Source organism: Vulpes vulpes, chromosome 10, assembly GCF_048418805.1.
Source record: "Vulpes vulpes isolate BD-2025 chromosome 10, VulVul3, whole genome shotgun sequence".
NCBI classification, from domain to species: Eukaryota; Metazoa; Chordata; class Mammalia; order Carnivora; family Canidae; genus Vulpes; species Vulpes vulpes.
In genome coordinates, this window is record NC_132789.1 from 46,821,008 (window position 1) to 46,838,646 (window position 17,639).

At 41.2% G+C, this 17,639-nt stretch overlaps 2 protein-coding genes across 8 annotated transcripts in view; one reads left to right on the top strand and one right to left on the bottom strand.

Moving 5' to 3' along the window:
• Positions 1–140: 140 nt before the first annotated feature.
• On the bottom strand, positions 141–14,549 carry PRPF38A (pre-mRNA processing factor 38A). Its single transcript, XM_025991826.2, has 10 exons — positions 14,237–14,549; positions 11,987–12,146; positions 10,350–10,471; positions 7,673–7,758; positions 4,815–4,925; positions 2,338–2,450; positions 1,741–1,767; positions 1,537–1,634; positions 1,029–1,077; positions 141–542 (listed from the first exon to the last, which is right to left on the bottom strand). The coding sequence occupies exons 1-10, from the start codon at positions 14,364–14,366 to the stop codon at positions 500–502; spliced, it is 939 nt and encodes a 312-aa protein (XP_025847611.1). The 5' UTR covers positions 14,367–14,549; the 3' UTR covers positions 141–499.
• The window catches only part of ORC1 (origin recognition complex subunit 1), a 30,166-nt gene continuing 27,058 nt past the window's right edge, over positions 14,532–17,639 (top strand). For 2 of the 7 annotated variants that reach the window (XM_072723963.1, XM_072723964.1), the window contains exons 1-2: positions 14,598–14,835; positions 15,379–15,523. The gene's annotated coding sequence lies outside the window, so the exon portion shown is untranslated. Of the gene's footprint in view, positions 14,836–15,378; positions 15,524–16,394; positions 16,517–17,639 lie in introns of all 7 variants that reach the window. The other 5 variants (XM_072723967.1, XM_072723965.1, XM_025991827.2 and 2 more) reach the window with 5 other exon arrangements.

A 17,639-nucleotide genomic window follows, 5' to 3' on the forward strand; every position in this document is an offset into this window, starting at 1 on the left:
GGGGGGGGGCGGTGTAGAAGCTGGAGGTTATAGGTTTTACTGATTTGATTTTTTGAGTGTACTATCAGCAGCAATAAATCTCAGAATTCTCAGAACAGTTCCCATAATGGAGCAAAACAAAACTACAGAAAAATGGAAAATAGGTGTGTAAAATTTAATAACAAAAAGGTCAACAGGCAGCCACATCCTGTCCTTGTCACTCATCCTCTCCACCCCTCAAATCCTTTCTACCCTTGTAAATTTGAGTACAGTCAAGATTGGTTGCACAAAGGGGTCAAAAGCAGCCCTTGGGAAGCACTATTCCTCAAATGGATTACAATTCAAAGAGAGATACAAAACTCAGCACCTCTTTCACTTAAGTAAAAAAAAAAGAGAAATTGGTTAAAAAGAGCTAAAATATTCTCATAGCTGCCTGGGGAGTAAGATCTTAATCCTTCCACAAAGACAGATGCCTTTAGATCCACAGGTGGCCATCTGATCTAATACCAAACTGAGTCCATTATTCATTCCCTCTCCGGCTCTTCTTGTGGCTTTTCTTAGATCTGAAATGGTAACACACATGAACCATAATAAATTTAACAGCTGTTTAAGAAGGTAGGCAAGAACTTTTGAGGAAGATACATGTATGCTGATACTGATGGGACAGAAATGACATCTAGTATTCATTAAATGTGCTTAGTGTTATGTCTAAGCAACACTGAGGCAGGTATTACTATCTTAAAGTTTATCAAATGAAAGTGACCTGTCCAATGTCACTCAACTGTTAATTGTTAACAAAGTTGGGACTTAACCACAGGTCTCCTGAGACCAAAGCTCATGGCCCACTCTCCAAAGCTGCAATGCTACATGGAAAAAACAAAATAACACAAAACAAATACATAATCCTAGTAATTCTCAGGGCAATAGGCCAATTTTGTCCTGGAATAAAGTTCCTAAATATCCCCATCAAAACGAAATTTCAGGTCTGACTTAGTTGTGTGATTGGAAGTTTGAGTAAAAAAAAATTCTTAAAATAAGTCAATCCATACCTTTCAGGAGACTTTGAGTGACTCCTGTGTCTGTGACTACGATGATGACCTGGGGAAGAAAAGGCCACTAGATAAGTGATACTCTACCCACCTACTTTTCCACTGTGATTTTCACTTCTCCCAATCCCTTTCACTGGCATAATATTTTTTTCTGGCTTATGCTAGACACACATCTTGATAGCACCTGTCTGGACTGTTTGTTTATGGGGGTGCTTGTTTACGGTGGAGTGCCAGAAGAACTGAATCCATTTCATATGCATTTGAGGGTTATGGTTAATTTCACAAACATCACATAGGTCTTAATTCCTATAATTTCAGATGAAAAAAGTGAAGTTCATCATTCTTTCAGTAAAGCTTTTAAGAGAAAGTAAAGATGTGAATTCTTAATTTTCAGATTTTCATTTCCTTTTCTTTTAAGCAATCATATAGCTAGGCACTCCTGTCCTGGAGAAGGTTAAGCATCTATTACATTTAAGATAACCAATAGCAAAAGTCCCAAATATTATACCTGGGGACTTGGAGCGGGATCTGTGCCGTCTATCTCGAGATCTGCTGCGGTGACGTCTTGGGCTTTTGCTCCGATGCCTTTCTCGGCGAGGGGAGGGGCTGTGGAAATGATTCGTTAGACTCCTTTTTCTGACATTTATACTCACATCACACCCCTCCATCCCCAAAAGCTGTATCCTTCATTACAAGTCAACTGAAGGCCTACCTCCTCCTTTTAGGAGACCGACTCCGCCTACACAGAAAGAAAAGAGGAAGAACCTTAGGCACACTGCTCAAACATTCACCCACTTCTTATCCATGACCTTTGTTACATAACTTTTTATTAGAATCCTCCCACTCTAAGTCTGGGATTGGCCATGTGACCTGCTTTGGCCAGTGGGGTATCTGCAGATGTGATACCAACAGATACTGGAAGGAAACTTGCATGATTGAGCTTGTCTGCTCTTGAATTCTGTCACAGTTGAGGGAACATGCCTAACTTAGCCTAGAATGAGACACACACAGAAGAGATGAGTTGCCCCAGGTATCCTCATTAAAAGCCAATAGACAGCTGACCACAAAACAGGTATGTGAACTTACACTGCCTATCCAAGCCCAGCTTAAATCACTGATGCAGACTTGTGAACTAAATAAATGGTTATCATCTACCACGGAGATTTTGCAGGTGGTGGTTTTATAGCAATTCCTATACTGGGCAAACATTCCCCACAAGCTGAATTTTTTCCCTCCCTGAAATCCAAACTTCTGTATTAATTACCAGGCTTAAAGTTTCCCTGGAAGAGGCCAAGAATTAGGGCTTTACCTTCTGGGAGACCGGCTCCTACTCCTTCTATAGCGCAGTGTGGGAGAACGACGGGGCTTGTCCAAGTCTCGGTAGCTTCTCCGGCGATGATCAGGTGATGGCACTCTCTCCAACTGGGAAAGAAATGGATAGGTCAACGCTGAGTACAGACTTAACACAGAACTATTTAGGGGTAGTACATACACTCCCCTCCTCAACCTGTCCCAAATTCTACCTTCAAGTGAATTTAAAACACAATAATACATAGATAACCCTAAGGACAAAAAGAACTACCAAATAAAAAAACTGTTTCCAATAATCCTACTACTCCAGTGTTGGTACCGCTATTCTGGGACTATGTGAGAATTGTGAGAGCTAAGTAATTACGTGTATCTCCTTAAAAGGTTGGATTTCCAATGTGAAAAGAGAGGTGTAAGATCAGTAAAATTAAGTACAAAGTGTACTTTACTCTTAAATTTTTCCTCTAGGTTTGCCAACTGTAAAGACCTAAAAACACCAACCAAACCCATAGCAATGAGCATTTATAGTGCCCAGAGTGTGGTATCTAAATACCATTTTCCCTGTAAAGGAAACCAATGGCTCCCTGGAAAAATGGCAATTTCAGATTGGGGCCAGAAGCTTATAAAACATGACTAGAATATATCGTCAGAAGGCAAGGAGTCTGAGACTACCATGGTTGTTGTCAGTTTCATGAGTCAAGGGGGGGGGGGGGGAGGGCGGAGCAGCGATCCTTTGGCCAAAGAGGGGACAATTTCATCATCAACAAGGACCTGGTTCAAAACACCTCCAATTAGCATAAATCCATGAGTTTATGTTACCAAGGACAAAAGCACATTCATCACATTGGGAGGATATTATGGACTCAACTCATTATTTTAAAAACTGAGAAGTAACCCAGTATTTCTCTTTTCTATATCAACTGTACCTAAGAAAAACTGAGTATTGACTTGGGAGATTTTACAGCAGTGTTATAGGTAACATGATGAAAAAGCAAAGAATTAAACATCATGATTTTATAACCCCTAATGGGTCTAGGCAGAGATCATTTAGGCACAGTGGTTCCTAATAAGGCAGAGAAACAGACTTTGCTCACCCTACGGAGAGTACACATGAGTACCTATGAAGTAGTGTTGCTTTACTGCAAAGGGTACAAAAACCTCAAATCCAATTGAGCCTCCAGATCTAAGAGTTTACAGAAGATACAAGGGACAAACAAACATGTTAAGTGACCCCACAGGGACATAATCAGAAGAATACAATTGTAAAAATCTGTATAGAATAATATGACTTGATTTATGGACCTTCTCTGAATACTAATTCAAACTATTAAATATAGGACAATTGGGGAAATGTGAATACTGAATATTTCATTTCCTTGTTTCAAGTTTTATTTAAATTCTGGTTAACATAAAATATGTTAGTTTCAATACCGAATATTTGACATTAAGAAATTACTGATGATTTGGGGGTGATGATAGTTATCATGGTTAGGCTTTTTCTGAGATATGGATGAGATATACTGATGATTGTGATCTATGTCAAGAAAACTGGTGTGGGGACAATTTGGAAGACATTAGAAAAAAAATAAAATGGCTTGAGTTGATACTATGGCGGCTAGGTGACAGGTAAATGGAGGCACATTCTCTCCACTTTGTGATTGAAATTTTCCATTAAAAAAAAGGAAAAACAGAACGACTACTTTTGGTTCCCTCACCACAAAAAAGCACCTCAGCCTTAGAAGGCTTTAAATTCATGAACGAATGTTTCCTTTTGCACTCCTTAAAGGGAGCCTACTGGCTCAGAGCTACACTTCCATTTACACTCAGTATCCACCGTTTCTTTTATTTCCCCCCTACCCTTTTTGGATACATAAAGTATTATATTTTCAACATGGATGTTTCAGATCCTTCTTTCCTAACCATAAGCATTTCCACATCATATACTTTTCATAAGTTTTAATGGCTAAAAGCCTGTTGAGCTGCTAATAGTTAACCTGACTGCTTCCTGACTGTTTTCAACTTGTCAACATTTTAACTAGTAAAAAACATGACCATGTAGTAGGTATTATTTTTTTCCTTAAGCTAGCTTAATCCTTAGGATAGGTTCAACTATGAACAGTATTATTATTTTAAGTATTTATATTAATAGCTACCAACTGTGAGTCACTTATAATGTCCCAATATGCAATGGGCTTTATGTATATCACCTCATTTAATGCTCATAATAATCCTAATAGAAAGGTATCATTCTTCTTTACTAAGGGAAAGACAGAGATTAATTTACACAAGATTATGGAGAGCTGAGATATGAATCAAAGCCTTTATTTAACTTCAATGCCCATACTCTTAAATGATAAATATTGTATTTTTTGGTTAAAGTTAAAAATTAAAGTCGGAAAACAAAACAAGGAAGGACCATTCCCCTCATCCCCTCCCATAATTATCCCTCCTGAACCCTTAAGCTCCCAGGTGCCTGACCTTCTCATCCTCCTCTTCCTCCTCTTCACTGGACTCCACGTCATCCATGTCCTCTTCTAGAGCACTAACCCGAGGCTCCAGTTGCTCAGCTTCCTCTAGCACATAGCGTTTCTACAGAAAGCATAATGAGAGTCAGGGGGCTTTGTTGTCTTCTCTATGTCCTGAACCCCTGACACTGGGGCTCTGGGATAGATGGGAAACTGGTGATCAACAGCTGAGGCAATTTCATTTCAAAGATATTCCAGACAGTTCAAAAATTTCTTAAGGAATTTAACATACTTGGAATCTATACTTTTACATCCCCCTGTAATTACATAAATACAAAGTCGAAGGGAACTTCATTTTCTGTTGGCTTTAGGCTTTATTCTCTGTGATCTTTTACACTTAAAAGTCACTGAAATATCAATCAATATAGATGTAGCCCTGAAAAAAAAAAAAAGGAGCTTCATATACAAGGGCCAATATAAGTTCAGAGCTGTGACTGGTGGCTGGTAGTTCCAAGACAGGGTCAAAGCAAAATCTACCCTAAGAGACCCAGTGAGGCCCAGCCCAGTTTGGGGGCTGAAGATTGTCTTGGTCCTGGTTTGGAATAGCATCAACTTTACTTGACCTGGGATTTAGGCAACAGTCTAGTAGAGTCACACATTTTGAACAAACTATAGGATATACACGATCCATCTTCTGGTTCCATTTTCTTCTGAGATGTGGCTTAGCTGGCTTATTGTGTGATTAAGGACCCGAAAGGCAAGGATGAGTTCAAAAATGCCAAATGGGACTGCCTGAGTCATACGATCCCTTACCATTTTCTTGTGCCCAGGATATAAAGAATGTTGGATAGTCCTAAAATAACATTTAGCTTATCTCTAACAAAATTCTATAATGGTTGGCAGAAGTGAAACAGATACCACTCTGTGTAGTCAATCCTCATTAAAGAGCTCCTTGGAAAAAGGCTCTTCAGTTACACAATCACCATAGTTTGGGATCTAGGACCGTATCAGACAGGGCATCCCAAATCCCTAATGCTCAGACTAAAATCAATATATTAATTCACAGTATTGATGTTTGATGAAATTAGAATTTATTCCAGAGCAGATTCTTGGAATGTCAGGACAGGACACATCAGAAGCTAAATTGATGAGGTGCTTAATAAGAACAGAATCAGAGCAGAAGGTGTTTTTAAGGGTCACTTCCAGGACACACAGACCCACACCAGACCACACTTCTTGGTGATAAAATGTACACCAGTCAGATTTCAGTTTCTCAGTGAGGCATGTTTTGCAGTCTTCTAGACTCTATTCAGACCATCTTATCTGCATCAATTGGCTTGCTTTCAAACTGAATGGGTTTTCGAACCCCTATAATTGTACTTCAAAATAATCCATTTCTTATAGTATTTCTAAAAATAGGAGCAGCTAATAATAATGACAGTTAACATAACCACAATGAAGTGTGAGAATTGGGCCCTGAAAGCAGATTTTCAGTTTTGAAATCTCTTCACTACACAGTTTACAGTAGCCAATACAGACTAAAACAGATATAGCATACATATTTTTAGAACTTTTATAGAGTCCTATTACTGGATCGCTGTGGAAGAAGAGTTGGTACATTGCATTTAAATGTGAGTACTCATCTACCAACTACTTTTTATCCAGCTGATTTGCTGCCTCATCTGACCCATTTATCAGATACCTGCAATTCATTCTATTTCCTACTTTGAACTATCGTGAAACATATATTACCATGCTGAGTAATAAGGAAAAAAACAGCACATACAAGTAGGTTCACTATTCTTGACTGTGAAGAGTTTCAAGGGTGTACACACAAATGGCAAAATTACCAAACCACACTTTAAATACATGTAGTTTAATGTACATCAATTATACATTAATAAAGCCATTTAAAAGAAAAAAAAAAAAAAGCCTTTGTTCACATGAAATCTCACTTTCAAGCCCAATATGTGCCTTAGAGAAAAAAAGAGCTACTCTGGTTGGAATATGTGGGCTGTTTCCTCTTATTCCTCTCTGTAGTCTTAAACAGTCCCACAGGGTAGTTTAAAGACCAGTGAAGTAGTCTAAGTCCCCCATTTCATAAATGGGAAAATAAAACCAGTTTCCACAGCTAGTCAGCTATAACAATCCAGAAATTTAATCTATTTCCCTGCTCAGTCATCTCTCCATTATACATCATTCCTTTTCTCTTTAGGCAACCTACTGTTTTCCCTTTGTATTTAACAGTAGTTTTAAATAATACTCTGCAAGACCCATTCCTGAAAAGTGCTTCATGGATAATCATTTATCACTAGAAAGTGGAGCAGGGTTATAAAGTTTGACATTTAAGAGATTAAGATCTTAGTCTACCACTCCTGACTCTCCTTTTATCTGTTTTACAGCCTACAATTTCCTTCATATAACATTTTAAAAAGTCATTTCCTGTGTTACCTTTTTAAAAAAAAATATTTGTTTATTCATGAGAGACATACATATAGAGAGGCAGAGATGCAGGCAGAGGGAGAAGGAGACTCCATGCGGGGAGCCCGATGTGGAACTCAATTCCAGGACCCTGGGATCACACCCTGAGCCCATCACACACTCAACCACTGAGCCACAAAGGCACCCTGTATTACTCCCTTTTAAAGCCCCACTCTTCAAATACTTTACTTCTGTTTTTCTCTCCCAATCCTCTTTTTCATAGGTATGAAGACTAGTTAAGAGGACCCCTGAGATCATGGGCTTCAGTGTTTTATTTTTATTTTATTTATTTATTTTTTTGGGCTTCAGTGTTTTATTGTGTATGTGTACTCCTCTGTCCCTGTCTTGGGGAAAGAAGGGCAATTCTGATAAGAGACCTTTATCTCTTACCTGTAGCCGGGGTAGAATGATATCACAGACTCTCTCACTGTGCAGCAGTTCATCAATAAACTCATCTACGTGCATCAGCTCAAACTCTGAAAGAACAATCACATGCTCAGGCAACTTGGAAATAAATTTATATAGTCAAAAAATAAAAGTGCAAGACTCTATTATAAAATACTTGGTATAGAAAGTGTGAATCCTCTGCAGCCTCCCTTCCCTACACATTTGCTAATAAAACCACTCAGTGTGGTTACAGAGAAGGGATTACTAAACAGACCTGGGGTCAAACTACAGTCATGCATAGCCTTGTCATCACTTACCTCATTCATTCAGCTCACCTTTACTGAGGCCATCTGTATCAGGCCTCTTCTTGGAGCTGAGGATAAAGGGATGAATGAAGCTGTCCCAATTAGCAGGAGACACAACACAAAAGCATGCACAAACATATCTAAGTTGTATAGGGGTGATTTTTTTTTTAAGATTTTATTTAAGAGAGTGAGAGTACAGCAGGGGGGGGAGGTAGAGGGACAAGCAAATTCCCCACTGAGCAGGGAGCCCGATGTAGGACTCAATTATAGAATCCTGGGATCATGACCAGAGCCAAAAGCAGATGTTTAATTGACTGAGCCACCCAAGTGCCCAGGAGTGATGTTATTTGTAAAGTTTTTTATTCTTATTTTTTTTTTTTTTGAGAGAAAGAGAGACAGGGAGAGCAAGAGCAGGGAGGAGAGGGAGGAGCAGGCTCCCATGGAGCAGGGAACCCGACACGGGGCTTACACCCAGGACCCCTGGGATCACGACCTGAGCTGAAGGCAGATGCTTAACCAACCAAGCCACCCATGGTGATGTTCTTGAATAGATTATATAACTCAAGTACAATTTCTCATGTGAACCCACTATATTTCTAAATATACAGCATGTATCTTACATGGTAAAGCAAAAGCTTTTTAGAATTGTTATAGTAAACATTACCTTAGTTCAGTGGTTCTCAAGCAGCAGTTAACTTTGTCACCCACAACTAGTGGATAGAGGCCAGGGATATGGCTAAACATCCCACAATGGGCTGGACAGCTCCCCATAACAAAGAATCATCTGGATCAAATTGTCAATAGGTTGAGTAACCCCAGCTTAGTTTTTAACATAATATAAACATAAGTAATTCCATGATGGCCATAACCATGTCCATCTTGTTCACCATGTTATTTCCAGTATGTAGCACAGTACCTGGCATGATACTGGCACTTAATTATGTATTCAATAAACAAGGTAATAAGTTAATAAAAGTTTAAAGTAAAATAACAAATTCTTGGCTTTCTATTTCTTAATGTTACATGTAGAGGTAAAAAGCAAATTCTAGTTAGACACTAAGAAGAAAAAGGTTTTGACTGCATTTCCCTGAATCTGCCTTTTCCACAAAAAATATCTTTGTAAAATGTATGGAGCTGCCCACTGTGGGATTCCTATGTAAGTCTGAGTACACTTAACCTATACTGCAGTGGGAAGTACGGTGCTAGAGAAGAAGGAACGCCTGGGTGGCTCAGCAGCTGGGCATCTGCTTTTGGCTCAGGGCATGGTCCTGGAGTTCCGGGATCGAGTCCTGCATTGGGCTCCCTGCATGGAGCCTGCTTCTCCCTCTGTCTCTGCCTCTCTCTGTCTCTCATGAATCAATGAATAAAATCTTGGGGGGAAAAAAAAGAGGCCACTAAAAATTACTGTGATGATGGGGCACCGGGGTGGCTCAGTTAAGTGTGTGCCTTTGGCTCAGGTCATGATCCCAAAGTCCTGGGACTGAGCCCTATGTTGGGCTCAATGTTCAGCGAGAAATCTGCTTCTCCCTCTCCTCCTCCATCCTGCTCCTATTCTCTCTCTCTCTCAAATAAGTAAAATCTTAAAAAAAAAAAAAAAAAAAAAAAAGGCAGCCCAGGTGGCTCAGTGGTTTAGCGCCGCCATCAGCCCGGGGCGTGATCCTGGAGACCCGGATCGAGTCCCATGTTGGGTTCCCTGCTTGGAGCCTACTTCTCCCTCTGCCTGTGTCTATGCCCCTCTCTCTCTTTGTGTCTCTCATGAATAAATAAATAGAATATTAAAAAAAAAATAACCGTGATGATGTAACACATGGAAAACTAACTTTGCGAGGTCTGAGGAAGGCTTTTACGAGGTCATTCTGGAGGCAGATCAGATGGGATGGAGTACATTGGAAAAAGTACATGATGCAAGGCTGAGACTGATATAAGATGTAGTTGGAAAAGTAGGCAGACAAGGGCAGATTGGGCAAGACTAACAGGAAGCTAGGAGTCTAATGGAATACTCCATGCAGGAGGTGAAGAACCTGAAATGAAGACCGTAACAACAATGATGATGGGCATTCACAATGTTACAACAAGAAGGCAGAAATATGGGGATCCCTGGGTGGCTCAGCGGCTGAGCGCCTGCCTTCAGCCCAGGGCGTGATCCTGGAGTGCCAGGATTGAGTCCCAGGACCAAGTCCCGGGATCGAGTCCCACATCAGGCTCCCTGCATGGAGCCTGCTTCTCCCTCTGCCTGTGTCTCTGCCTCTCTCTCTATCTCTCATGAATAAATAAATAAAATCTTAAAAAAAAAAAAAAAAAAAGGAAGGCAGAAATATTGGTGAAATAAAAACTGGTTCAGGGAGGAAGGTCCAGACCCTTAACACTATACTCACCCCCATTTCGGTTCTGGCTCTTGATTTTTCGATAGTCGTTGTACAGAGGCTCTAAGTACTTGTAGCAATCAATTGCAGTGCCTGTCAGCCTCATGTAAAGTGCTCCCAACATGCGGACATACCTGACAGAAGAAGACAAACAGTAGGCCATCCTAAAAAGTTCTTGCTCTTGAGTTGCATACCTGGCTTTTCTCACGAAAGCAGTGGATGAACAAGTTCTTTCTCTTCTTTGGCGATGAGAGAACTGCAATTTTGAGGCAACATGGAGCAGAAAGAGAGCTAAAATATGGAAACCTGGGTTCAAGTTCCCATTCTACCACTTACTGGCTGCAGGAGCTTGGGACATGTTGCTCAACTTTCAGAGTCTATTATATTTAGAGTCTATATATGACAGGAAAATAGGAACCAATTTACCTTAAAGGATTATCTCAAATGAGATACTGAATTTAACAACAACATATAAAATATGTTTACTAATAGTACAAGAAATAATATACATACACGTGAATATATAAATTGTTGCTAGGCAGCACAGAGTGCTAGTTCTGGAAAAAAGTCATCTGGGTTGCAATTTGGATTCCATTAATTATTGACTTTGTTATATTAGGCAAGTTACTTGCTTTCTCAATTCTTGTAAAATGGAGATGATTGTGCCTAATTTGTTGGCTTAGTGAGAAATGTGTGTAAAGTGCTAAGCATAGCATACACCACATAGTAAGAAAGCTATTTTCTAGCTGTTACTGTTTTGTAAGATTCCTTTTTCTTTTCTCCTATATCCAACTATCCACTCAAATTCTTCACTTGGAATAACTAGTAGGCATTTGAAGCTCGACAGTTTCTTTATATGACAAACACAACAGAATAGTAAAGAATTTGAACACTGAAGCCAGCTTTACCACTTACTAGGTATCTGACCTCAAGGAAATTAATCTGTGCCTGAGTTTCCTACCTTGTGTAACTGAGATAATAATTTTGCAGGGTTGTTGTGAAGGTTAAGTAAATGATTATATGTTAATCCCTTAGAAGATGGTACAAAATTAGCTACTATGTTTGTCTCTTATATTTGTCCGTGAGCTCCTTGAGAATAAGTAATACAAGAATATGAGCAGCTGACATTTTGGGAGTCTTTACCAAAAGGCACTGTGTTGTGAGATATACAGCACTATCTTCTTTAACCCTCCTATCAACCTTGAGCTGGTATCATCATCTCCATTTACAAGTAAAGAAAGTAAAGCTCACAAACTTCTCTAAGGTCACAATAAGTAACAGAGCCTGGATATGAACCTCCCTCCACCTACACCAAAGTTCTCCTGCTTATCTACCACATGATGTAGTTTTCTTCATCTTTGAGCCTCCAGTGCTATGAACACACTAAGCGCTCACTCCTGCTTAATATATTTTCAGTGAATTTGTGAAATGCTTTCTGGGGGAGAGGAGCAGTTACCAGGACTGAGAATGTAAAGAAGATCAATACAATCAGAACAGACAAAATACACACTGGAGAGCTCAGGAGCCAAAATCCTAGAGTAGAACTCTGTAGAAACAAGATACACTGCTCTTACTCCTCTTAACCGAAGCCAAATTCTGGACCACTGAAATTGAAAGCTTTTAAATTAGCTAGTCAACATTTCACTCACTTGAAATCTTCATTTTTGATAAACTCCACAATGATATCCTTCTCAGGCTGGATTTGAAGCATCTTCAAGGTCAAACACAGAAAAGGAGTTGGCTTTATGTTGCCACCATAGACACCGCCCACAAACCTCAACTCCATGGCTTTATCAACTACAAGTTCAGCTAAAAAAAAAAAGGCAAAAACAAAAACAAAGTGGCATCTCAGATAATTTAGGGCCAAGCTTTTCCCAGTCTGAAATGGAGATAAGTTAGTTCAAGGTTTGGTGCTCAATACTAATCAACAATATTAGAAGTGTGTATATTAATAGTAATAATAATAACAGCAGCCAATATACAAGAAAGGATGACTATATGCCACGTATTCTCCTAAGCATGTCATATTATCTCATTTAATCTTCACAACAAGCCATGAAATTCCTGCACAGAGGCTGTTTTCAGATAAGGAAAATGAAGGCTAAGAAATGTTAAGTGACTTGCTCAATGTCCACCACCGGAGAGTAGCAGGGCCTGGATTTACATATAAGCAGTCTATCTCCAGTGTCCATGTCTATCTCCATTATGTCTGGAGAAAAGCAGCCAAATCTGGAGCTAAAAGAAACCGCAACAGTATATGACCCAATAACTACATAACTTTAAGTAAATGTCATCTACAGAATAGGGATAATAACCTTCCACAAGGGATGCCTGGGTGGCTCAGTCAGTTAAGCATCCGCCATCAGCTCAGGTCATGATCTCAGGGTCCTGGGACTGAGTCCCATGTCAGTCTCCCTGCTGAGCGGGAGTCAGCTTCTCCCTCTCTTTCTGCCCCTCTCCCTACTTGTGCTCTCTGGGTCTCTCTCTTTCAAATAAAGTCTTAAAAAAAAAAAAAAAAAGCAACCTTCCACAATTGTTTTCAAAAGTAAACACTAGCTGTATGAACTCTAGGGCAAGTCTTTTTACCTTACTTTTTTTCTTTTTGACTGTCAATTTAAATCTGAACAGTAAAGGTACAAAGTTTAAGGGGCTATAGTGAGTGTTAAATGAGACAGTACAAATAAATGTTAACATCTACATGATACACAGCAAATAATGTATGAGAGATTCCATTAGTCGAAAATCATTTTACAAATCAGATTTCAAGTTCCTTTAGGATAAATTTCTATTTTTTTTTTTTTGATAAATTCCTATTAATTCATTCAACATTACAGTTGACAACTTACAGCCAGGTACTAAATACTAGAGATATAGGTAGAATGATAAAGAAGAACAAAATTACTACTCTTACAGAGTTTACAGTCTGGCAAGGCAGAAAGCATTGGAAAAATAATTGAAATGGGACAAATAGCTAAAATAAGATGCAGAATGCAATACAATTATACAACAAGGGAACATAATCTAGCATTGGAGGAAAAAGGTCACACGTTCACTTTTGGACATACTGAGTTGGCCTGATTATTAATTAGAAATTGAGATCTCAGAGGGCGATCTGGGCTGAAGAGAGAAATTTGAAGGCATCTACAGGTAAGATCATACAAGGAGAGAACCTGCAGTGAGAAAAGGCCTCAAAATTCACCCAAAATTTACATAACTCCAAAATTTAACGGTGACTCAGAAAAACGATGTGACACGTCCAGGGACACACAGCGGTCGTGGCAGCGACAGTGATGGCACAGAGTAGTGCTGGGTGCTTCTTAAAATACACACCAGTAACCATACCAAATACTCCTTATACATGACGCGTTTTACTCCTTAGAACCGTTGAGGTGGGCAAGATACCCGTTCTACAGCAGAAGAAGCCATACATCGTTCACCGGTAAAGCAGAGCTACTAAAATCAGGAGCCAGAATTCGAAGACTGCAAGGCTTGGAAGCCTTCTCGGAAGAACTAAGGTTTCTATTAGGACCCGAACGTGGAAATAACTGCACATCGTGCAGATTTAGAGAACGAAAGACCAGGAACTGGGCTTCAGGTATGTTAACGTTCCTTTAAGGACTTCAGAGTCTCCGAGTTTAAGAGGGTTTGAGAACTCGGGAGATTATCGTTAAAGATGAATAGACGCAGAGAACCCAACAGACACCCTCAGAATCAGGCCGCAGCAGACTCACACGTGTTCCCAAAGCCCAACCAACATCGATCCAGGCACACAGCAGGTGCTAGATTTTTCTGAGTGACTGACAGACTCCGCTCCAGTCTCCCGCCGGGGCCGGTGCCCCGCGCCCCGTACGCGGAACGGGGCCACCAGGGTGGAGGAGGGTCCGCGCGCGCCCGCTCACCCGTCAGGCCGAAGCACTCCTCTTTCCAGTACTTGGACTCGTAGATTCGCGTCCGAATGATCTTCTCCACCAGATACTGAGGATTGGTGCCGTGGATGCTGTGCGCATCCTTCACCGTACGGTTCGCCATCTTAGGACGCCTTCAGTTCTACTTCCGTCGGGTCCTTTAATGCGTCACATCCAGGTTAAGGTGAACCGGAGAGAGACGAAGAAGGGCGGAGGGAGCCTAAGTAGCTCAGACCATCATCTGGAAGCGGAAATGCTTCGAAGGAAAGAACTTCCTTCCGCCAGCAGCGTCGCCCACCGAATCAATGATGGCCGCGGCACGTTGGCAGACGTACGGCGCGCGCCTCGCGTCGGTGGGCGGAGCTAGAGGGCTGGCTGGTGACGCAACGTGGGGACAGTCTGGGGGCGGAGCCACGGCTTTTGGCGCGAAATTTTCTTTTCTCCACCTTGCGTAGCGAGGTTCATTTTCAACCTGCTTGGGCTCCGGTGCGGCGGGTGGCTGTGAGAGCAGTCCGGCTGGGGCAGGCTGGAGTCGCTGCGGCCCGACGAACTCCCGGAGCGGAGACGGTGGGAGCGGAGGGCTTCGGCGCCCGGTGAGTGGCAGTCCCGGGCGGGACGGGGGTCGGAGCCGCGGAGACTGGAGAAGTTCTTCTCTGGGGACTCCGTCATTGATTCATCCAGCGGATATCCACTGCGCGCTGCTGACTGCCAGGCCCTGTCCCAGGGCCATTAGGAGCATTCTTTTCCACATCCCGATTTATAAAGGGCTTCCCACTCCCCCAGGGCCTGAGAGTGCAGTTGAGGCACCGGAAGCCAACCTTAGAGACGCGTGAGCGTTCCCGTCGTCAGCAGCCTGAGGTTCTCAGAAGTGGTCTTAACTGGGCCGCCTGTCTGCTTTGCCCTTGTGGAGCCTTTGCGTCTTTCCCTCCTTTGAGCCACCGCGAACCAAGCGCCGCAGAGAAGGCGGGACAGAAGTTACTGCCCCATTTTACGGATGTAGCAGTTGAGCCCAGAGACTTATCTAGGTTGCTTTTTGTAAGAGGCCTGCGCTCCTGCCCAAGTCGTCCCCCGTCCCCCCCCCCCCCCCCCCCGGGACCCGCTCCTAATTGCCGGCCTTTAATGCACCTTCTTTCTAGGAAAGAAGTCCAACTTTACTTCTAGTTTAGTCTAGCCCGGAATAGAGGCGCCTTCTGTTTTCACAGTTGGAAAAGCACTAGACTTCGAGGCATGAGATGTGAGGTTCTTATCCTGGGCTACTGTCTGCGAAACTGAAGTGATTAGGTATGTCAGTTTTCGATTTTAGTTGTTTGTAAAAATAGTACCCTCGTCGCTGTTAGGAGTACCTGTGAAGGCCCGCCGAGGTTTCCACAGTGAGAGCAAGGTGTACCAGGTCTTTTTTGCAATACTTTTTAACATAACAGAGGTCAATATGTGGATGTTAGAAGGTTTATGAATTCCCTGAAAGTAAATGCAAAATGTTATGCGAATTGTACGCGAGTTTCCTAACATTCATCAGGTTCTTTTTCTTCTTTTTTTTTTTTAAAGATCCACTGTCTCTTACAAATAAATGCAAGAGATTAAGGGAGTGGGGAAGTGAATTTGCCATTTTGCATTTTCTCACTTAATTCTAGAATGGGGCCTGGCACACAGTGGGTGATTAATAAATATTGGTTAAATTAAAGGGAGATTCTATTATCATACCATTTTGTGGGTAAGGAAATTGAGGTCCATTTGGTTTCTCAGTTGGTGGCTAGTAAGTGTGGTAAGCACACCTGAAGCAAGGCCTCTCAGGAATGTATTAACAGTACCTGCTTTCACACAGGTGTTGTAAGGTAAAGTGGTTTAGAGTCATTGGAATCCGGCTGCTCAGGGTGCAAATTAAGTCTGTCCTACCTGTGTGACACTGGGACAAGTTAATCTTCGTGAAGTGCTGTAGCACCTACCTTTCACTGAGCACATACTTATTATTGAGAGTCTACTGTGCACTTAGCATGTACTCGTATTGTTTTAGGATTATTTTGAGGATTAAATGAGATAAATATATAGAGAGTTTTTATATTGGCTTAATACATATCTGCTATCACTCTTACCGCAACTCCCTTATGTTTTCCTTGGGCGTGGCACCCTGCACTTGGTGGTGTGTATGTGCCAGATTTCTAGTATCTCCAACATTGAGAGCCTGTGGTGGGGTATCTCCTAGAAGCCAAAGCCTTTCTACCCCGTTCATCATCTCTCTCTGCTGGTGGTGGGTGAGATGAAATTCTGGGTCCTAAGGTAAGAAAGTAGGATAACAGTACAAAGTGGCTTGACCTCCTTATGATGCCTCTTTAGAAGAATTCTCAGTTAATTTTTTGAACTTTTCATTAAAAAATAACTATATACCAAAAAGTGCACATATCATAAATGTACAGGTCAATGAATTTTCTTAAAGAGAACATACCTGTGTAACCAGCCTCCAGATCAAGAAACAAGACCAGCATCCCAGAAACATTACCCTTGTCCTCTGTGCTCTCTTTCAGTCACTTAGGTTACCTTCTGTTCAGACTTCGAACGCCATGGGTTACTTTTACCTATTTTTAAACTTTATGTGAGTGGAATCAATATAGTATGATTTCTTATGGTGTCTGATTTCTTTAGCTCATTGTTTGTGAGATTTTCCCATGTGTACAGTTGTAGTTGGTTTGATTTCATTGCTGTATAGTGCTCCATGAACATTTTGGTTCGTGTCTTTTGATGGTTTTTATGTTGGGTATATTGTGTTCGAACTGTTGAATCGTAGGATGTGCATATGTTCAGTTTACTAGATGTTGCCCATGTTTCAAAGTGGTTTTACCAATTTACACGCCTTCCAGCAGTGTATGAGGACTGACTGTTCTGTCCTTACCACACAAACTTGGTACTGTCCTAAGGATTGATTGATTGATTGATTGATTGATTTTTAAAGACTTTATTTATTCATGAGAGAGACACAGAGAGAGGCAGAGACACAGAGGAAGAAGCAGGCTCCCTGTGGAGAGCCCCATGTGGGCTTTGATCCCAGGATCACTCCCTAAGCCAAAGGCAGATAGATGCTCAACCCCTGAGCCACCTAGGCATCCCTGTCCTAATGATTTTTAAAACCAGATTGTTTTTTCGTTCATTCATTCACCTATTTTGTGCCAAGTCCTAAGTGAGGCTCTGGGAATGCAGTTATGAACAAGATAGACAAGGTTCCAAGATCTCTGCTTTTTGGAAGTTAGCATTCTAATGTAGGACATACAATAAATAAGGAAGTAATATAATGCTTATTGCTTTGATCATAGGGTGATATAATGGAACATGGCCCTGAAGGATAGTATAAGGTAGTGGGAGGGTAAATTTCCATTGAGTATCACTGAAGGCCTGAGAAAGTTCTATT